This window comes from Polistes canadensis, unplaced genomic scaffold (genome assembly GCF_001313835.1).
Source record: "Polistes canadensis isolate GaletaPanama2010 unplaced genomic scaffold, ASM131383v1 scaffold_148, whole genome shotgun sequence".
NCBI lineage: Eukaryota > Metazoa > Arthropoda > Insecta > Hymenoptera > Vespidae > Polistes > Polistes canadensis.
In genome coordinates, this window is record NW_014569695.1 from 242,101 (window position 1) to 266,138 (window position 24,038).

Sequence of the window (24,038 nt, forward strand, 5' to 3'; positions counted from 1 at the left end):
TTGGAAACAGAATCCGACCTGAGATAAGCTTTTGCACTTTAGTGTTACCCCAAAGTTGGACGTTTAATGCAAATTAATTGTCTTTTGAAGAATATGCCTTATGGTGGTCGTAGTTAAATATTTCAATAATTTTCTATATATATATATATTATTCGAATTTTATTTTACTTTCTCGGATAATATCTCTCTGAATTAATATATTAATATATTAATATAATATAATGTAATTATATAGTTCGAATTAATATGTATTATATTATATTTAAAATTACCGATTACAATAATTAACATTCTTCGAATACTATCAATTACAAATAGAGAAAATCTTTGTATGTAAAGATATATATCAATCTTAATAACATTTACATAAACCCCTTCTGATCCGAATTGCATCCGTGTAGAAGAAGATGCTAGTATTGTTAGACACACAAATTTGCATAGGTTTCTCTTTTCTCTATTGCGAATACGGATTAAAGACAAATAAAATAAATATATTTAAATATATTTTCACACATCATTTTTATATCCAATGTATACAATTAAATATTAATCGATAAGAAATATAAGTATTGTTTTCCTTTCATTAAAACGCGCATATAATGGGACGTAATGGAGAATCTTTTTTTTTTTTTTCTTACCTTTAACCTCCTTCCTCTTTTGCTTTTTCCTTTTTTTTTATTATATATATTTCTTATCAAACAGAACTGATTATAAGTATTCTCAAAGAGAAGATAGGGATACGCTTTTAGCAGCTTTTCTCATCCCTATCATTCCTTGTTTCTTTTTTATATGCTCGTTCTTTTATATAAGACGTTGTTTACAGGGTACACGTTATCTGTCAGGCACATTAAAGCACGCGTTCATTTCCCTCATCTCTCATTATTATTGAACGCTTCCCATAACCTAAATTGCAATTCATCCATCTATAACATTGACAATGTATTTCTAATTATTTTAATTATCTTTACGAAATATAAATATAAATGTAATTATTTTGCTTTCGTATTATACTATCTAACCACAAATATGATACTCTCAGTAATGTAAATTAATGTATATCTGTTAAAAGGGATGATTTATAAGAGAGAGAAAATTTTTGATTAAAAAAAAAAAAAAAAAARAAAAAGCTTATGCAATTTAAAAGTGACCAGTTTTTAAGTGGTGCGTTTCGTGTTATGAGAATTGGATCGATACTAGTAGTCAAGATGAAAGATATGCTTCGTGGTTTTTACACGGAGGTCGTTCAAACGCACTCGTTTGCTTTTCGATTTATTTATTTATTTTATTTTATTTTATTTTCCTATTCTTTTTCCATCCCATTTTTTGTTTTTTTTTTTTTTTTGAAGCGATCGTATCTCCTGTAATAAATCGCTAAAATTGTCGTAAATTATATAGAGTTAATGTATCCTTCAAAGAAAATAAGAAAAAAAAGGGAAAACAAAAATGAACGAAATTCCTAACACGAAAGGGTAATTTGGGTTCCAATTAGAAGTTGAAAATAGTTGGTGGGTGGGATAGGAGAGAGAAGGGTGGCGGGGGGTTGAGTGATACGCTTTTTAGAATTGAAATATTTATTACTTCGTGTTCTTTGTTAATTCATTCATTCTTTTTTTTTTGATGGGCGTTAGATAGAGAAGAACGTTATTACTCTTAAAAAAAACTGCGCAGAAAACGAAAAAGAAAAGAATCAAAGCGTCCTATTTAGCATTTATCTTGAATATTATTCGGTGGCAGTAGTTTGCTTCTCGGTGGATTGGCTTTTGCCAAGTTTCTCCGCGCCACGCTTGCGCGGCTTTTCGTGACGAGCTTTTGAGCTTTCGAGTCGCATTGGTAACGGAGACACGTGGAGTCGGTTGTTCTCGTTCGTTATCAAAAGTTTTAGTCTATTCTTCAACTAAAAACTTTTGTGTGCCAAAGTGACGGGTTTGTTTTAATCGGTTATAATAACAATTATAACATAATTAATCGATTTGGTGGTCAACGATTAAAAAGTGATGAAACGAGTTGTTTATTTTTTTTTTCTTTCTATTTCTATTTCTTATTTTCCGATTGTATTATATTTTTGAATTGAGTGTTTAACAAAAATTAATATAACAACATCGTTCGAATATATAATATAATATATTATTAATCACGCGGGAATAATTATTTTATTGTTTAATCGTGTTAATTAAAAAAGATCTCTTTCAATATAATAAGATTTAATTTAAAGTTATAAGACAATTTTCATTATATTAATATTGCTGATTGATTTTGTAATTAAAAAAAAAAAGAAAAAACACTCTCTGCCTTTCTCTCTCGTATAATTTAAAAAAAAAAAAGAAAAGAAAAAAGAAAGGAAAAAGTAATATATAGAATTTTTTCAAAAGAATACTATTTTACGGATAAACGTATATTTGATATATTTGATTTTAAGAAATGATTGTAAATGTAACAAGAGAAGAAGAGATCCATCTAATTAAACTTACCGGTTCAGGTGATTTCTTGTAAGATAAAGTTAAAAATACGATCCGATATCGAGTCGAGTACGTCTCAAGAGAGACGTGTGTATGTGTGTGTGTGAGAAAGAGAGAAAGAGAAAGAATAAAGAACTCGACCCTTTTGCAAAGTACGTAGGAACGCTTGTCGACGCAAGCACGTCACGAACGGAGAAGAGTACTCGATCATTTGTTCTTGAACCTTGTATACCGCGGTAGACTATGAACGATTGATTTGGCATGCTCTCTTGTGTATGCCTGTTGTACAGATCAAGAGAGGAGAGAGAGAGAGAGAGAGAGACATTCAGTTTCGAGGTTGGTAGGTGGAATTTATCGATGGAATGTCGTATATTACGGACGCCAATTATTCCATCGAAACAAATCGAACCTAACAATATATATATATATACAATATATATACAAGAATCAAAGGGGAAAAAATATTTAACAATTATTCATTCGATTGTTAACACACGAGAGTTCCTTTCTCGTTTTTTTTGTTTGATTTATATTCGTAATCGTACAGGAGGAAAGGGTGTACATCATCATCACTATTTTTTCGCATATATAAGAAAAGAAAAAAAAGAAAATAATTTATGCACGCGTGTGTATATTATTGTTCATGAATAAAAAGTATCACGTATCGTACGCGTATACGAGCGAGAATCTTTCGATTGATCGTTGCTTTATTTCATTTCATTCGATTTTTGTTTTGTCTTTCGCATGTGTGCATGTGTTTATTTTCTTTCACGCGTGTTGAATTCTTTACTTTCCGATATTTTGATAATATCATCGTTCGAATGAATCACGAGACACGATTCTAATACAATATTGTATTATAAAAAGAAATATATTTATGTATATATCTGAAGCGTGTTAAATTTATTCAAGATTTATAACAATTTGTATATAGTTTTGATGATGATAGACGTGAAACGATGAGTTAATCTAAAGTTTGAGGATTTCTCGACGGTATTATTAGTTTTGTTCTTGCCTTCGGCCTTGAGTTAACGTTTAACCCAGGATTAAACAATTAATTCTCTCTAAAATGATAAGTTTTGTTTTTTTTTCTTCTTAGATCGTAATCGAGAGGATATATAATAATAAGTCAACGATTAGTGATCATTGATAAAAGATTGTTTTTTTTCAAATTAATTATGATATTCTTTATGACAGATATATAATTACGAATTAAATAATTATTTTTTCTATGATTCGTTTTGAACACATTTATATTTGTTTAATATTTGTTTCAATCGTCGGTGTGAGAAGTGCTTTATGTTTTTTTTTTTTTTTTTTGAAAATAAAGTGTAATAATAATAAACATTGGTGTCGGGAAAAATGAATAAGGAGGAAGGAAGTGTTGAAAATAAAGATGAAATGAAGGAAGGATCGTCCCCGTCAGCATCTTTGCGTTCTTATCCGCATCAAAAGGTTTTCAAAAAGTGCAAAAGTGCTACTTTCCATCTGGATGGTGCAATTTATACGATAGGTAAAATAATTCATGAATTATTTTATCATTTTATAATGCTAATGTTTTATTCAATGATTTTGCAGCAACTTTATAGATAAAAAAAATTGTTCTTTAATTGTACGAGATAAACTTGACGTGATATATTTTGAAAATTTACACAGATTAAAGATCACGTCGATGCACTTTTACGATACTAAACAATAAAATCACTCAATACGAATATTTGAGATATCAAGAATTTTTATTTTTTGAATAGCTAGAGTATGTATATATATTACAAAGTATTAAAATGTTGCATCAATATGAATATTACTATATATTCATATTTATACATAGATATATTTTTAATACATTATGCTAGTAGTAGTCGTATTCTATAGACAGACTATTTCCTTAAATCTTCTTATCGATACATAAAATGTATTTTGTAGTATGAAACGTATTTTTTTTTTTGGATTCTACATAAGTTGGGATTTTTGAAAAGTCGACATAGAAATTCATCATTGAAAGTGTCAAAGAATATTGACAGAGAGAAAATAGTAGTTTCCTTGTTAATAACATTTCTTTATTCTCCAGATATTTATCTGATAGTTGAATGCAAAGGGATCATTGAAAAAATAATGAATTTGGATATGTAACAGTAGTTATACTTATACATAGTCAGACGCAGTAGGTAGTAGTCGTAAGATTATTTTTGTCAGACAGTAGTAGAGTGTGATGTCTGACTACAAAGTGTTGTGTTTATCGTAGATAATAAAATATAAAAAGATAGGTGTACTATGAGTTTTTTTTCTATGTGGCCAATGAATATGAATTTTTTCCCGATATATATTTTACCAACGAGGTTGCAGTTACAACACTGATACCGGAAATAAAGAACGTTCTACTTTGCAACTTTCCTTATCTGTTCCTTTCTGCACGCAAATACTGCTTGGTCACGACATTAGAGAATAGACTTTAAATATTGATTTTCAATTTCTTTCACGATACCGCTACGTTATTTTTAACTTATTTCTACAAATGCGTATACATCCAAACGAAATACAATTGCAAAAGCGATGTTAATTTATCGATGTTAAAAGTGATGTTATTGAGTGCATATCTCGCATATTCAATTGCATATCTCGAAAGTATAAACAATGATATATGCGTTTCGAATTAAAATACAATTAAATGCAACAAGGAAAGAGCATAAGTTGATGGTATAGGTATTGTTCGTACTATACTTATTGCTAATGTTTTCCCTGAATTCATGAATTCACGAATAGTTGATAATAAGCTTATTTGATGAGCATTTACGTTTATCCTTCTAGCATTCGGAACAATGATTTCTATAGGAATTAGATTATAACTAAGAAGTCTACACCGAATCTTCGTATAATAAACAGTTTATGGTGAGATGTGGTAATTGAATTAATTAATAAATAAATTATGAGTTTTAAGATATTATATGAGATTTGTGTATCCTTCAAATATTTAACAAAATTAACAAAGTATCGTTATTCTGTTTTACTTTTTAAATGTTTCATTTTATAGATTCGTTTATTAAAAAGTATGAATGATAAAAAAACATGAAAGAATAAAGAGTAGACGTTTATTTTGAGGAGATAGTATTATACGTTAAGAAAGCTCGATGAAAAGGTGAAAGGAAGGAAGGAAGGAAGGAAGGAAGAAATGAATGAACGAACGAAGGTGAAAAATTTCAAAGGAGGTTGCATTCGCTTGTTAAAACTCGATACTTTAGCGATTCCTATCGTCGGCAGGAAAAAAAAAGAGAAAAAAAAGGAAGTAGGGGTTTCGAAGTTATCGCGCTTAAATCATTTTACGGGATCAAGCCACGAAATGTATATATATAATATATATATATAGGGGGATCGTATTTTACGCATCTATGGTGTAACATTTTTGAAATAAGAGAGGTCTTGGCACCGTATAATTTGATCCTTCGACATTTTTTCCTTTTAAATTATTCTTCGATGACATAAGAACGCGTAAGAACGTTGCCATTCGTGTTCATGCTCAATTATATTTCGAAAATATTTTTATGGGGTGGGGGGGAAATAGGAAACTCGTTTATTTAAAAATACATATGTACATATTATACGAAATTTGTTAACGAACGAATCTGCGTTAGTTTCTAATCATACTGATTGACGTTTCAAAATTATTCTAGACATAGATTATAAGCGCATAACGTATTATTTTCATGAATATAGCTCTAATGATAAAGGTAGTATTTATATAGAAATGACGAATGAGAGAAAGAGAGAGAGAGAGAGAGAGAGAGAGAGAGATAGCAACGATTAGGTTACAGCTCACGGAATACTTGCAAATAACAGAACATTCACGGTCAGTGGATACTTTATTATGACAATGCAACGAGCGTGACTCTGCATTCGAATACGCAATCCTGATAACGTTATGCACACGCATACACATACATATAACATTTGGAAATACTAGGTTTACATTTGTCATATAATTTTCAGGTTAATTATATTATAATATAATTATCATTTTTCTTTTTAATTTATATTTCCAACAACATATATTGGGTTGGCAACTGAGTGAGTGTGATTACTTTAATAAAAACCTATAGGTCCCTAGAAACATCCCTATAGTACACGAGTAAAGGTAATGTTCTTTTATATCGATAAAACGTAAGAGAAATTTGTTTAAAAATTGTCCCGTTCTCTTCCCCTTTGATATGTTAATATTTTATTCTTAGACAAAAGTTAGACAGATCGAAACTGCGAATCAGGAGGAAATAAATCGGCTGACAAGATGAATAGAATTACGTTTGATGGCTGACGCCATCTCAATCCACATAGAGAGAGGCTTACGTGGAATATCGATTTTACGTAATCCATTTAACTCTTTGACGATTATTTATTTTTTCTTTTTTTTTTTTTTTTTTTTAATTTAATTGGTCTACAAAATATACGCGATTATAATTTATTCAAATAAAATTTTCTTCAAACGTAATGTTCTCTTTCAAATATTATTATACATTGTATAAAATTATAGTGAAATGTAATTTATTTTAATAACGAAGCTTCGAGATACCTTATAAAAATATATCATCGTAATTTATAAATGTATAAATGTATATATATATATATATATATATGCATTTTGGATGCAGCAAATCTTGGTTAAAATAAATCGAAACGAATGACTGCACTTTACCCCATTTCTTTTTCATTTTATTTTTCTTTTTGTTCTATCGACAAAATGTAAATTCGTTAAAATATGATTTTAGTCAAATCTCGATTATCATTTGTTTGGAAATTTTCTTAAAAATTGTTTACGAGTCGTTTAGAATTTCGTAGCACGCGATCAAGTTTCCGGATTTATGAGATTCAGATTAAACGGATTTTATCAAGTATCACAAAATATAACTTTCTTCTTTTATATTACCAATTATATAACAATTTGTAATAATTTAAGGAAATTTCTAGATAGATAAATATATATACAACTTGCTCGAGTATTGATTGACGAATAGAGAATCGAAATTTGTATGGATTGATACGCGTGTAGATTTATCGAGGTAGGGTAATTGCTTTTAAATCTGATGGGATGATACGCTAATCAAGTTTCAGAAAAGACATTTACTAGCAGCAGCTAATGCATGTTATGAATTAGATGGCTAAATGCGTCATGAACCTATATATAAACGCTATAGTAGCTGATAATTAAGTTCACATTAAATCTAATTTTGCAATAACACATTTCATGATTATCAAGATTTTATATTTCTAATTTTAATTATATTTTAACAAATAGTAATATCGTGTTTTCTATTTTTTCTCGATTTTTTCTATTTTGGTTTTTTTTTGTTTTTTTGTTTTCAGTTAAAAATAAGTCGTATATGATTATTAAAGATAAACGGATATTTTTGAAGTTAAAATTGGATCGAACGATGATTGTGCCCCGAAGGGAACGCGGCATTTTGTTCCTATTTTCTTTTTTCTTTTCTTGGATCATTTCCTATTTCCTACACATCGACAACTTTAATCCTATTTTTGTAGATTCTCTTGAACGTTTCGCTTCGGGGTATTTCAACACCAATGTTTTTTGCCGTTCTTGTTCTTCTAACGATACTTTTATACAGAAATGTTAAATATCTACTCGGTGGTAGTACACGTATATTGTCAATTTTATGAAAGCAGAGTTATATTCCCTTTTTGCTTTGTAGATATTTAACTTTAACAACGTAAAAAAGATATTGTACAAAAATTCAATAGAATATTCTTCAATTTATATGTTACTAATAAAAAAAGTCGTGCAATTACCAAACACATACGTACATATATATATCCATAAGAGAGATCTGTTTATTTTATATTTTATTATTTTCTTTTAGATGAAATAATTAAAACGTTCTTACCTGCTAATACAAAATTTCTATGCATTTACACATATATGTATTTTGTTCCCTCATTGTTTCGAATAATAATTTCAATGTTGTTGAAAAGGATAAAATGGTCCTTCTTCTCTCTTCCACCCTTACGGACCAAAATAAAATAATTAAAAATGAAGATTACGAAATAAATAACGAGGAGATTGTATGGAGATGGAAATTGTTAACAAACAGATTGTATGACCTATACGCGAAACAATCTTTTAATAAAATTCAATAGGATTCAGAAAAAGGTTTATTCAAATCTCATCGTACCTCTCTCTCTGTGTGTGTGTGTGTATTATTTTAAATAAACGCCATTAAAATCTTTCTTTGATGTCAAATGCAAGGATTTTATTCGTACGTTTTGAATTTAGTTTCTCGCGTTTGTTCGTAACGCGTTCGTTATATTTCTGGTCATTTTAATACATGTATATATTTATATTGTAAATTAACGAAGGGAGGCAAATATTTGACGTCGAATTAATATCGACCAATGGCAAAAGAAAATGGACGGATTTCTTTTTTCTTTTCTTTTCTTTTCCAGAAAAACTCTCGACGAAATTATGAATAAAACTTATATAGGGTGAAGTAAAAGGAAGGATAGAAGATAATATGAAAGATCGTATTTCAGATTGCGGAGGGTAACCGATGAAAATATAAATCGGAAGTTCGTTATCTAAAGTGGTATATAACTAGATTTCCATAATTCACAAATGATTATAAATTAAACGGGGTGCAACACGTAATGTTCCTTCGCTTAGATATATAATTTTTTTTTGTTTCTTTCCAAAATCATTTCAAGTCATTTTTAAAAACGATACGAAATGATATTAGACTTATTTTTTTAATTTTCATATCACGAATATTATTTAAATATCAAATGCAATTTGCAAATTTCTTTTTTGACAATCGATATAAATGAAAAAAAATAAAACAAAAACGATATTTCAATTTATAACTCCCGACAAATGTGTTCACGTCGAATTTTTCAATTTTCTAAAAGAAAATAAAAAAGATATGTATCGTTTCTTTGTTTGTTCTTCTTAGGAGTGATGGGGTGGGGTGTTGGGGGGTTAGGGGTAGGGGTATGGGTTTCTCCTTCCTTCTCGTAAAACGTCAAGATCGTGGGTTTTCGTGATGCAGGATAATAGATCGCATTTGTAAGCTTGACAGGACGAGGAACTGTTCGTTCCTTGTTGACCTTGCTTGATATAAATCTATGACATTTCTAGTCGAATGATCGTTCTCTTCTAACACACGTTTGCTTGTAAATTATGTACCATTAGATTTATAGCCCCGAACACGATTATTATTATCTAGTAAGAACGCATTAATATATAAATAAATAATGAAAACCTATAAAGAGGAAGATAAAACTTTATTTTATTATTGGACAATAAATTATATTGGTATATAAGGTAATCATGTTGAAATGATTGCTAGTAATCATGAAAAGTAAATAATAATGATCGATATGCGATACCTATAGGTAATAATAAAAGTCTTAGATATTATTGATGAATCATTCGTTTGTAAAATATTGTGTGTGTGTGTGTGTTTCGATCGTGTACATATTATTCATTCACGTATAATACAACAATTAAGAAGACAAGAGATATATTGTCAAAGATATATACAATCTTATACTTTGAAATAAAAAGAATAAATGAAAAGTGATTGAATCTCGAATTTATCGGAATAATATTTAATATTTTGACATATATATCTCGATTTGTTAGAAATAAAGTTTTAATTACTATGCTTCAACGTTATATAATTTTACATTATTTATTGAATTTTGAGTGATTTTTTGTGTGTTACCGTATTTATAAAAGAAAACGTGTAAAAATTATTTTTTGATGTTTAGGTTTATGAGTATTTAAATTCGTTCGTACGTACGACCCTTAAATAAGGGTTGTTAATGATGAAAAAGGTTAATGTAAATGAATAGTCTATCATTTGAAATGTTTAATATTTGCGTATATAACATATATGGATTAATTTAACGTTGATTGTATGTACAATAATGATCGTAAGTGATGTAACGATAAAAAGTACTCGATTAGGAGGAAATGTGGCGTTTTAACATTGTTAACTATTAATATCCTTTTCGTTGATTCGCTGGAGATTGAACGGAAATGTCGGTGTTGGTGTAGTAATATCCGGTCGAGGTCGATAAAGCAGGGAACGTTTGCTTTCTAGAAGTGTTTACTAAAATCTTTAGAAATTGTGGAATATGATGAAAGTTTCGATGGGAAATACGTATCCGCGATAGGGTAGAAAACTGTAATCAAACGTTGGTAACGTTATCTTGCTTGGCTTTTTGTTTTTCTTAATTATTAAAACTTTTTTTTTTTGTTTTGTTTGTTTGTTCTTTCTATTTTTTGTTTAAACGAGAAAAAACAACGAATTATTATATATCGGAATAGTATTGCCATAGGAAAAAAGTGGTTTGCAGTAGATTATATATATATATATATATATATATAAAATAAAAAAGAAAACAAATAAAAAGTGAAATAATGAAAAACTATACATTGGCAAAATAATATCAAATGTAGAATTATAAAATAAATTTGATACCCATTTACGATTTCTAATAAAGGTCGATCGTAATTTTCAAATTGAATAAGCGACGGATAATATTAAACGCTTTACGAGCGTATATAAATACAATTTGTAAATTTAATTAAACAATCGCGTATCCGATTATTGATTATTATTTCTATAACGAAGTAACAAAAGCGATTACCGAGAAAATAATAATTAATAATCGCAAATTTATTTCTTATCGATATCGATTTTATAAATTCATCCTTTCCTCCCCCCTGCCCCTTTCTTTTTTTTTCTTTCTTTTTTTTCGATAGTAAAGTTTCCATAGAATGATGGATTTACTAAGGACAACATTTTCACAGTTATTTGCCAACTTTATGGACTTCCGTTGCTTCCAGTATATCTATCGATTATAGTGGTTGGTAGAAGAAAGTCAAATGGGATGGGATGGGGGGGGGGTTTACAAAGATATTGCAGATCGATTATACGATGTGTGTATACATACTTAGGTAGGATATAAAAAGTGTGAGTATTTAAATGATAGCAATGAAAATATTAGTTATCCATCACTTAGCATTCCCTTTCCAGTAAGGTAAACCCATTGTTAAGAAAGATTTTTCGTAACAGACATAATTCAAGATAAATATTCTTCAAAAATTATAATCGAAGATATATTCCCCTTGCTTTATTCTCCTAAGTTGCATTAGTTTATTAAACGTAGAGAAAATGTATATACGATGTGTGCACGTTTATTAACAATAATTTAACGATATTAAATGTTGACATACAAATCTCAGCACAAATTCGTTTGTTTCTTGTTATTTGTTAAAAAGAACGTGTAATGACCATCCCATAGATTCGAGTCACGCGTAAACATTATTTATTATTATTATTATTATATTATCGATTATATATTATAATAAGTGATATAGGTGATACTCCTTCGTTCTCAATAATTCCGCATGTTATTCCATTGATATTTTGTGGTTGTATACGTTGCGAAATGGAGCATAAGTCTATATACATTTTCGTCGTACCAATTTTGTTGGTTATTTTACACATATTTACATATCAACGATTACACTTTTTACCAATAAGTCGATACGTTTTTACCTAGGAAGTTGAAATCTGTGATACGTCCGCAATGTTACGATTTCCTGTTGCAAGAAAAATTGTATTCGCGTTTTTCTAGTCAGGGGGAATGTTTTATGTTTTTTTTCGAAGAGAAAGAAATTCGGCAAAAATTGCATAAACTCGGGATCGTTTCGATACTCGTTTATAATAAATCGTCAATTGTTTGTTTCACTGAATACGAGTTTGTTCTTTCATTGTTTAATATATTACGCTTAAAATAATCGATAGATTTATTAGAAATTGTTGCAAAATGTTCGTCGGATATTTATTAATAAAAACGTGAAATGTCTGGTAACAATTTACTTAGGAATTAGTATTTCATATTAAGAGAACGAGACTGAGATTATAATGGTAACCTGGAATGTCAGTAAATCAAGGTGAAATTAAACAGCATGAAATTAAACCGAGCTTTTGGTATTAATCATTAGAATATTAAATTGTGATTAATATATAAGCAATTTGAATGATTATTAACGTTTGGTATTTCGTTCTTATCTCTGATGTTCCTTCAACGAATTATAACTATTTTTTAATTTTGTATATTTCGAAATATTTTCGGCGTAAAGAAGAAAGAAAAGAAAAAGAAAAAAGAAAAGAAGAAAATACCAAAGAAAACACGTTGCGGTGTTAATTTAAAGCTACCCTCATTCCATAAATGGTCTCTCGCGAGTTAATTATACTAACGAGGAAATGATTTTCCGACGGAGTGTATAGTTACATTACCAACGTAGAAATGTATTCGTAGTTGCAATTTTAACTTGATGCAACTCTCTGATACTTTCAGCATCTGAATTTTCGTTAGAAAGTCGACAGGTGGTATAATGTCAGATGCATTGCATATAACAGGTATTTTATATTGTCCCGTAACCATATTTAGGTTCGATACTATTAGTGCTTTGTGTTATGTCATTGTGATATGTTCAAATTAAAGTTCAATTAGAATGGTTGTTCGAGGACTCTATTGTCTATCCCTTTTATTTAATCTTGAACTTGTGTGTGTGTATATTTCACTTAACTTTCGAAACTCGTTAATAAGTAGAATAAAATGTTACATGGATTATGGGGGTTCGTCTAAGTTGAGAGTATTTTTCTAGAAAATAAATTTTCTGTTCTTAAAGGAGATTAATGTTCCGACAGTTGATAAGATCGTATACCTTTTACAAAATTTACTCGATGTACAAATTAAATGTACAAATAAGCGAATCAATTTAAGATCAGTGGTATAGCAATAAATGCACGATTTAAGATGAAACTTTGATAATTAATTCCACGTCATTGTAAAAATTTGAAATCGATGATGCCAATATTCTACCAATATCGTTTTGCAAAATTTTTCAGAAAGAAAAAACAAAGAAAATTCATGCGCATAGGAGATAAACTTTTGGACAAGGAGAATATTCGACAAGAATTAATTTTGCAACGATGCACTGATCGTTTGGCATAAAGAAAATATTTTACAAAGGATAAATTATTTTTCCAAAATGGTCCTATGACTTTTTTTTTTTTTTTTAGTTTAGCCATTAAGCTCACTCGGTGATGAAAACGGTAAAATTTCCCATTATCTCGGGTCATATCTTTTAGCGGGTCGACCTGATAAAAACATCTCTACGTCGTTATTATATACGGAAACGGAAAATACGTATATATAAATGTATATACGTGATATATAACATACATACATATATATATATATATAATAGGAATGGTCGACAACAACGGGTTACGAAAAGTTTTATGCCCTCGGATTTTGAAGTTCCTTTCAAATGGATTTAACCGATTATATACTAGCTTGATTTTACGATCTTTAAACTTAACATAGAAGGTTATGGATAGAAGGGAGGGGGAGGGGGCAGGGGGGTTGGTTTGCTACACCGTATATACGTCAAGTTTTCTAGCTAATGAAATGATTTTTATTTTCTTTCCTTCCGTTTATAACTATTTAATTTGATTTCCCTTTATTCGTTTTAAGTTCGACGAACTTAAGTCAAGTTACTAGTAATGTATAGTATTTCCTTTTAAATCGCGACCTAAGTTGTTTCGTCTTGCTAAAATACATATCTACTTTAGCCCTTTTGATAGTGGTGGTTGGTTGGTTCTATCTGTCCGAAGAACGTTGCAAGGTACTCCGAGTGTTGATGACTTACTCTTCAAATGTGGGCCTTGGTACTCACGTTAATGAGAAAAAAGAAAAGGTGCAATTTTAATTTGAAATGTTCCCGAATTAATTCGTCCCATATATTCGAATACGCAGAGACGGACAATATAAACGTTTTCTTTTATTTATTTATTTTTTTTTTTTTCAGTTTTTTTCTTTTTATTTTTCTTTTTCTTTTTTCTTTCTCTCTATATATCTATCTATCTCTTACACCGATCAATAGTAAAAAGATATTTTTCTTCCACGTCGAGAACTAGATGGTGAGACGAGGAAGGTAGCTTTTATGGTGATTGAGATAATCGAGGTATCGATCGAGGAATGGGAACGTACGAGAACGTAATACGGTCCAGTGACGCTCGGTGAGCGTACAATATTGGATAATTCGCACGTAAAAGTCACTCGAATAAAAATCCAGCACGAACTGACTTTAGGAAACCAAACTTGCCAACCTCCTCCTCCTTTTTCCCCGTTTGAATCGATCAAATATGTTTCTCTTGTGCGAATAAAAGAAATACTTCGATGTTGTCTTTCTTATCTTGTTAAATTTAGTCTACATACACATTTTTCATCTTTTATTTCTTCTTTTTCTTTCTTTTCTTTATTTCTATTCTGTCATAGAATTGAAACGTTTGAAACGAATAGTTTCAATCCGTTTTACTCGGGTACCTTACATCGTTTTTTTTTTATATGGTATTTTTCTTCTCTTTTTTTTTTTTCGTAGAAGTTTAACAAAAGAAAGATGATTTCTTTCTTTCGTTGTTCATACCCAGTTGCTGCAAACTTAAACAACAATAATTTGATGTAAAATCGTTTGACAATTTTTCAAACCCCTTGTTTTCTTTATCATTTTTTTCCGAAAAGAGAAGAAACAAAAAAATTAGGAAAAATCGTTCTCGAGAAGATTATATTATATATATATATATATATATATATATATATATTTCGCGAAAGTTATGGTAAGATTATCTTCTTATGTAAAATAATGGGAGTTAAACGCAGATTTTTTTTGTTCAGAATAAAAGCACGTGCCGTAGAAACGCTTGATACGAAATGACGACGTTCTCGGAAAGTTTTAAGAAAAGCACAAAGTTCTTTTAAAGAGATGGGACGTAAAAAAAATTTGTCTAAAGTACCATTGATTTGCCTCGAAGCGAGGGTTGTTCTTGTTTGTAGTTCAATCGTTTTTCCATAATTCCATCTTCGATTTTCGATGTATTTAATCTGAAATCTTATGAAAATCACCCTTCAAAGTTTCCAACAAAATCATCAAAATCTTTCTTAACGCGTGGGAAAAAGGGAAGAGGATTGTAAACGTTTTTTTATGAATTAACTTTACTTACATACTTCTGTGTGTGTGTGTGTGTGTGTGTATGTATTTCTTTTCCAAATATTTGAAATTTTATATAAATCGTGTTGAGTAATAAGCAAACACCTGAACCATCGAACGAAGTTTTAAAAAGTTTATCATTCGTTTTAATTAGACACATGGATAACCAATTTAACGAAATAATAATAAATATTTGATTTTTTCTAATCATATATTAGATATTGTTATGAATCACAGTTTAACATATTTATTTGAATTACTTGAAAAAAGTATTTTAAAATACGAGGAAAAAAATATAATCGCGAAAATTATACGAATATCTCTTTCTCTGTTATTATATATTCGTATTAAACATTCGTAATATTTTTAAGAGTAAGGTATAATTATCCTAGACGAGAAATTGCAACGTTACAGTGTTATTATATACGCGTAGGTAGTACGGTTATGTTTTAATATTACGAAGGTCGAAGTTACGAGATACTTTATGAAGACTACTTTTTCAAGAAGACACATGATATTTCAAAGATAAAAAAAAAAAAAGAAAAAAGAAAAAACGTGTATACGAAGTAGTCGGATATTTTTTTTTCCACATTGTGTGTCCAGATAGAGGTGAATTTTTTTTGTCGAGGCATCCCTCGAGAGAAAAAGGTGGTACCGTTCCACTTGATTAACCGATTGCTCGACCCGTACCGACTAAAGGATTTGCAAGGGTCGAAGAAGAATGAAGAAAGGGGAGTTTGGTAGGGCGCGAATAACATGCATTAGACGATATTCTCACATGAATCAGCAACGAAGGAGCAAAAGTTGTTGAAAAGTGAAATGAGGAAGAATAAGGAACGATTGAAACATTTTTTTTTTCAAGAATAATACCCGGCCAATTGAGGGATCGAACTAAATTACATCATTTCAACTTATGAAATATTCATCCCCTAACATTCAATATTCCTTAAAGAATATTTATCACGAATTTATTTATTTTTTTTTTTTACGATACGATAGATTTTCTTTTTTTTTTTTTNACTTATGAAATATTCATCCCCTAACATTCAATATTCCTTAAAGAATATTTATCACGAATTTATTTATTTTTTTTTTTTACGATACGATAGATTTTTTTTTTTTTTTTTTCTTTTCTTTTTTTTTTTTTACTTTTGATACAAACACCCTGTGTCCATAGGCCTGCCTAAGATACGAAGGATCCGAAAAGGTGCTTGTGAGAAAAAAAAAAGTGTGAAAGAATAGACTTGAAAGAGAAAGTATATAAGCCGAAGAAGAATATCCTGAACGAGTATAAAAGACATATATATATATATATATATATAGGTGGATAGAAATATAGAAAATAAAAGATCGGAGGTATGAAAGCTTGTATAATAATAAACGTGGTTATTCCAAATGAATCGAACACAGGAAAAAAGATTATTAATTAAATGAAAGATAATAGAAATCATTGAACCAGGAGAATGACTCTTTAAACTAAAAAATGAATAAAAGAAAGGAGAGAGAGAGAGAGAGAGAGAGAGAGAGATGAAAATTTCGTTAAAACCTTTTAAACGATACCACAGAGACCGAATTGTTCGAGACCGATAAGATACATATATTTAGATAGATAGAAAGAGAGAAAGTGAGAGAGAGAGAGCATCGATAAGAAAAATAAATCTAACTAAACTAGAGGATATAGATAATAGAGGCAAGGGAAAGTAGTATTGACTTTGGTTAGAAGACAATGAATTAAGTTCAGTTAAAAAGTGTACTTATTAAATAAACAAATCTAACTTTTCGTTAATATAATTTCGATTATTTTCGGTAACGTAAAATTGTTTGATTATCTTGCGGATCGAAACAATCAGTCGTCGTCAGGGTTTTTATTTTTCGGATTTATTTTCTGCTCACCCCCTGTGTTGTGGAAGAATATAGAAATAAGTCATGCCAATCAAAAACGAAAGAGAACAGAAAAGATCTAAAGAAGGATCGATCGGTAAGATTGAACGTACATACGTTAACTTGGAAAATATTGGAAAGGCTTGAATTGTGAGCGAGAAAGGAAGGAAGGAAGGAAGGAAGGAAGGAAGGAAGGAAGGAAGGAAAGAAAGGGGGGAGGAGGGTAGGAAGAGGTTGGTGGCGATGGTGATGGTGGTAGGGTCGTCAAAGGGAGCTTTTCGAGCTCGAACGCGGAGGTTAGGTAGTGGTGTAGACACCTGAGGGTGTGGAGAATAGGACAGACGGGTAAAAAGCAAGCAAGCAACCAACCAACCAACCAACCAACCAACCAACGAACCAACTAAAGCGAGAGAGAAAGTATACGTTGATGATGGGAAGAAGGGAGGAAGAATGAGAGCGAGTGGCGGCGAGTTGGAACGTGGTAGAGGATGAGGTGGAGAGGGTGGGAGAGGGTGGTAGAGAGAGAGAGAGAGAGAGAGAGAGGTTAGAACGAGGTGGAGCTTTCGAATGGAGGTTCAGTTGTGGCGGTACCGCGCTTCGGTTCGCACGTGTTTCGTCTTCTCCCTTTTTCCCTTGAAAATTCGCGCGTCCGGCCAAACACGCGGTCCTTCTACTATTACTACTACTACTACTACTACTACTACTACTACTATTCCGAGAAAAGAAGAAAAAAGGGACAAAGCAATATTTTTCTTACCCCTTTTTTTATTTTCTTTCTTTTCCCTCGTTTAGCGTTTTATTTATTTTTCCCCCTTTTGCACAAGGGCCTCCTGTTCTTCTTCTTCTTCTTCTATTCGCGAATCGCGATGATTGACTGAACTTTACGAACTATGGGATGAAAAACATTATATTCAGGCTCCGTTTAAGGGGCTACAACGGAAATGAGAGATGAAATTTATTGTTGGGCATCCTTTAGGAAAAAGTGCATCGAAAAGCGCGCGCCTATGTCGCTGGCGGGTAAACCAAATTTCAACGTCGCGTTGTTGTTGCACTCAACGATACGGGAAATCGATCGTAAGAACGAACACTCACGCACGCACGCACGCACACGTATATATAGATATATTACATACATACGTAGATAATGTATATATAAGTATATCTTTTTCTCTCTCACAATTTTTTTTTCTTTTCTTTTCCTTTCTTTTTTATTATCTATACGAATCGTCAACGAGTCATCGCGCGTTTTCCGGTTTTGAATATTTCTTGAAATAATATTTAAACCGGAGAAAGAATATCGTACGTTTTTCTTTTGTTTTGTCGATTCAACGTAGAAAAAGGAAAACGGAAATCGGTTTGGCTTAGCAGAATACGGGCAAAGTACGATAAAGATAAGAAAAATCGAGAGGAGGTGAGATTACTTGGACGGTGGACGATTGATGATGCTCTACGAACGAATCTCACGTGGATTGTCAAGGAGAATATATACTGTTAGAATAGAAGAAATAAGAAGAAGAAAAAAAAAAGGTTCGAGCAAAAAGTGAAATCGTTTTATCTCTCTCTCTCTCTCTCTCTCTCTCTCTCTCTCACACACACACTACCTACTATCTCTCTTTATTTCGTTTGAAAACTTGAGGAGAAGGAAAAGTGTGCTTTTTAGAAGAACTGGAGAATAATATAACCGGTGAGAGAGTAAGTGAAATATCCTTGAGTTCGTTGAATTAGGTGAGAATTAAAGTTGCACCGTGACTTCGTGGGAAGATGGAAAAGGAAGTTTCGGGTCGCGAGTTCAGGACGGTTAAAACGAACTGTGAAGTGTAACGGGGTCGATGTTCGCAACATATATTTTTTGCTTTGCTGGACGGAAACCTTATCAAAGCGGACTAGAGGACAAGAAGGAGAAGCTGAAGAAGCGTGTTAAAAGAGTTGGAGGAGGAAGAGGTGGTGGTGGTGGTGGTGGTGGTGGTGGGAGGGTCGGCTGGGGTGGATAGAAAAGAAAGGAGAACGTTTTCTCACTTCAAGTATACAAAATTACCCATTAAAAAGAAAAAAGGCACGAGAAGGAAGGTTGAAACAATGAGAGATAACGCGATTCGTTGAAATTATCAAGGAGAGCCCTTAAATTTGTTCGTCGGACTATTCGAATTACCACCTACGCATATATTTATATCCCGTTCCAAGAAGTTAAATTACCAAAACCGCAAGAACAATTCGAAATCGTTGTACTTTGTATATAAGAATTGGAAAAGGTTGTCAGGTTTGTTGCGATGTTCCTAGTCGATAAAGGGAATCGAAGAACCCCCTCCTCGTGTATTACGGGGCGCGTGGGAATTTTCCTTGAGGACCTCGAGTAAACGAGTTTTCTTTCGTAAGACACGAACCATCGTTAACTCGACAAAGAGAAATAACGTAGAAGAAAGAAAGAAAGAAAGGAAGAAAATAAAGAGAGAAAAAGGAGGAAGAAAAAAGAAAAAAAAATAAAACAAAAAGGAGAAATCGTGGGAAAAGTCAATTAAGGATTCGTAGCTTGCAATAACTTTTACCCTTTTATCTTTTCGATGGGGGGAGAAGAAAGGAAATAATAAAAATCAAAGTATATAATGAAGGCAAACGGCACCCGGTACCATTAACTAAATGTAATCGTTGAGAACACGCGGTTCGATCTTTTCCTATCTTCTCTTTCCCCGTTTTCTTCTCACCCGATGAGACGAATAGAAGAAGAAGAAGAAGAAGAAGAAGAAGAAGAAGAGGAAGAAGGAGAATAAAAATAAAAATAAAAAGAGGGAACACCGGTACGGTGGTGTCGCGATGGTGTGAAGGTACGAATAAGTGTCGTGAAAAGAGAAGTGGATGAAAAGGGGTGTCTAACAAGACGATGACGTCTAGACAAAGCAAAGACCCTGTGCAGAAGTGCCATTCGGACCCGGGTGCCGGAAGTAACCCTCCCGGTACTTCTTATAGCCCTGCTAAGCGAATTTCTCGAAAACAAGTACACGGCATTCCGAGTTCCGCCAATACGCGAAAATGTGTTCTTACTTTGGATGGGTACAGCTACGTGATTGGTAAGTAGAGATGTATCTCTACTATTCTCTTACCCCTTTTACGAAAGGGAACCCTTATCGGGGCCGACTTGTTCTACGCGTTACCTTTCACACAGAGAAGAGAATATCTCCCTTTCACGATCCCTCTTTAGATTCCACTTTTGATCCCTTTTTCGAGCCCTTTCTTGATACATATCTTTCTTTCTACTCCATTGTTCTGATTAATGCACGCCAACGCGTTATCGTAATCGTTATATACAACACTACAAAATATTGCGTTCCCATTCTCTTTCTCTCTCTCCTTTTACCTAATAAAAGCTTTACATCGAGCCGTTTCCATCCCGCTTAATTGCTCCGATCGTCCTCTTCCCCCTTCCCCCCTAACCCTGACCCCTTTCCCCTCGCACGCGTTCTAATCGTTCCTTTTCACTGCCAACGCAAATTCGTAATTGAAGTAACCGCATCATACGATCGTTAAGTCTTTCGTTCTAATTAAAAGTGATACGGTCTCTTTGACGATATAGTATTATATTTCTATAAATTAATTAATTACGAGATGTCTCGCGCATGATACTTAGTGTGGCGACTATCTTTGTTGGCGTGTCGTTTCGTGATTGGTCGAACGACGACGACGACGACATTTATAATAAGAAACTATGATAAAATATTTGTAATTTCTTGTTCTCTATCATAGAAGAAAATGATTATTATTGTATTTTGTTTCTAGATTATTTAGTTTAACGAGAGATCAATGAAACGTACGTCTAGTTTCAATGGAAAATGAAATTTTTGGTACACATTGGTGTATAAATGTTTTTATATAATATTAATAAAACTTGTTATTATTATATTATCGAATTTATCGCGAATTTGTTTGTCTCGTATTTATGGCGATTTTATGAAATTGATAAAACTATAAAATCTCGGATATAGTTGATTTTTGTAAAGATTTGAAATGGTTTATCTCTCTTTTCACATTGTCGCTCGAAATTCTCAATACTTTTTTTACGAAGGAAATGTACTTTATAAAAAAAGTTTCTCAAGTTTCTTCTCGTAGATGCAATATTTTTTCATTTGAAGTATTACACCTGATATCATTATTACGAAACCATATTTTTCTACGATTTAACTTGGAAGTAGAAGACAAGCGTTTTACTTTTTACAATATTTTTTATAGAGACATATATTTTCCCCAATAATAGAAGTTCGATTTATTCGAATGAAATCGTTTAGATTCTTATAAGATTTATAGTTTTTAATAGTTTCAAAATATGGCATGTATAATAACGATAAAAAATAATAGATTAGCTTCCTTATTAAAGAAAGTAATTATAATTCGGCGTTCTAGGGATTATGGTTAACGGTTATCCTTATCGGCGTGGTTCTATTATCTTTTGAAAACTGTAATTAACGATCGTATAGGGTATTATTTCGAAAGCATTCGTTGTGTATACGTAAGTATATGATATGTTTATATAACATGCATCTATCTCGTCGTCGTCGTCGTCGTCGTTCATTAGAAAATGCATATTAATGGTGCATTAAATCGATCAGCAAATATTATCCGAATGATCCTATGATCGTATACTTTTTTATTGCACAAATATATTATAATATCACATAATATATTTATTTTAATTCATTATTTTTGTGTATGTGTGTGAGTGTTGTTTTTTTTTTTAAATAAATTCTCACGATCTTTTTATCATTTTATTTTAAAGAATAAAATCGAAGAACATCTTGAACATTGAAAAAATATTTGACTGTATTAGTTTTGGAACAAAAGTTACAAATAGACAATTTGTAAAATAGTAGAATACGTGATTGCAATCGATCGATATTAAATTTGAGATGGTTTGTCTGCCATTTCAATTAATGAATTTAATTATTAATGTAAGGGTTACAATTTGATTAACTTTTCGTTTGATTTTTTCTTTTCTTTTTAATGAGTTAAGTATATTTTTTGGTTTATTTAAAATGTCGATAGTGTTAATAAATCTAATCGGATAAATTCGATAGTAAGAAACGAGCTTTTAACCCTTGTTATCGAGAATTCGAGAAAATTTTGTTAGGTCAGTTGGTGGTGGTGGAATTCGATAAAATCATCGCATCATCTATTTTGTCTCTAGGTTGTTTCGATTTATCTCATCGCATTTACTTTCACGCCTCCAAGGACACCGGTCAATCGTATACTAAGGGAAAACGGAATAGTTAACCAATTCTATCTACCATGCTGTGCTAGAATTTCGTGGATTTAAACTTACGTAAACGCTTTGTCGTATTTCATGGATTTAGCTTTAAGGCGATCTTCTTTATCAAAGGATTAAAAAAACAAAACAAAAGAAAAGAAAAGAAAAGAAAAGTGCAATAAATTCGATGGCCTTTCATTATTTTAACAAAATAAAAAATAAATACAATTACGAGAACAAAAATTGTTTAAACCGATAAGAAATAAAGTTGAGAAAGTTAAGAATTAAAAAAAAAAAAAAAAAAAAGGATAATAAAGAAATACAGCAATGAAGAGAAGGATGGTAATTTTTCACTTACATTAGAATTTTCAATTTGTCGTGTCCCTCATTCGGTCTCGTCTCTTTTAAGAATGATAGCTGATTAAGGAACGAGTACAATCGGGGTAATCGTTGTCAAGAAGATTGTTCGTTTTTCCAATTCTACCAGCGTTCTTTCCTCTCGTAATTTTCGACTACGTTTTCATGCTTCGGTGCAGAACGAGAAAAAGGGGTAAAAAATAAAGAAATAAAACATTCATGAAAGTGGGAGGGGGTTTGAAGTCTATACCATGTTTACTTTACTTTTTCTTCAATAGAGTTCGTGCATTGAACATCTTGAAACTCATCCAGTAGCTGACATTGTCGACATTTTAACATTTTCCTTTTTCAACATTTTTCTTCTATTCCTTTCTTTTCTTTTCTGTTTTTGGAGTTTGTAGAAATCGATCGATAAAATCCTAGAAGAAGAGAGTTGTGAGTAACGTTAACAAATTTCGTTCTACAACCTAGCCCGAGGCGAACAGTTTTTATAAAGGGAGACTGAGTGAGTGAGTGAGTGAATGAGAGAGTGAGAGAGAGAGAGAGAGAGAGAAAGAATATCGTTCTAGTGTACGTGCGTAAGGTGTAAATCGAGGTAATACAAAAGCCATTCAGATAGGGAACTGAAGGAAAAGATCGCAAACGAAGAGAACTGAAGAAAGATGGAAACGTGTAATCTCCTCTTCTTTTTACTCTCTCACTCTCTCTCTCTCTCTCTTTCTCTTTTTATTTATTTTTTTTTCCTCCTACAAAAAGATATCTACAGAAATACCCAAGAACATTTTTTCAAAACCAAATATTGTAGAAATCAAATAACAGAAAAAAAAGTAAAACGAAATTTCCTTTGATCCAATTAAAAAGTAATCTAAAATAATATATATTTTATTTACAAAATTCGTCTAGTTTTTTATCGAGGAAATAAGAAAAAAAAAAAAGAAAAAAGAAGAAGAAGTATTTATATATATACTTACCTCGTTTATATTTATTCAATAGCAGCATATTAATCGGCTTGCTCAATGAAAACTTATTTTTTTACAAGGAA

The 24,038-nt window shown here is 31.3% G+C and overlaps 1 protein-coding gene across 11 annotated transcripts in view; it reads left to right on the forward strand.

Annotated features, from left to right (window-relative positions):
* Nucleotides 1–24,038, forward strand: part of LOC106788676 (calcium/calmodulin-dependent 3',5'-cyclic nucleotide phosphodiesterase 1A-like) — a 69,822-nt gene that overhangs the window by 12,071 nt on the left and 33,713 nt on the right. For 2 of the 11 annotated variants that reach the window (XM_014752149.1, XM_014752156.1), the window contains exon 1: nt 19,435–20,471. The exons of 6 other annotated variants lie outside the window; for them this stretch is intronic. In XM_014752149.1, the coding sequence (XP_014607635.1) occupies nt 20,285–20,471 (187 nt within the window). In that variant the 5' untranslated portion in view covers nt 19,435–20,284. Of the gene's footprint in view, nt 1–3,781; nt 3,970–19,431; nt 20,472–24,038 lie in introns of those variants that run through there. 3 more of the 11 variants (XM_014752147.1, XM_014752146.1, XM_014752148.1) reach the window with 3 other exon arrangements.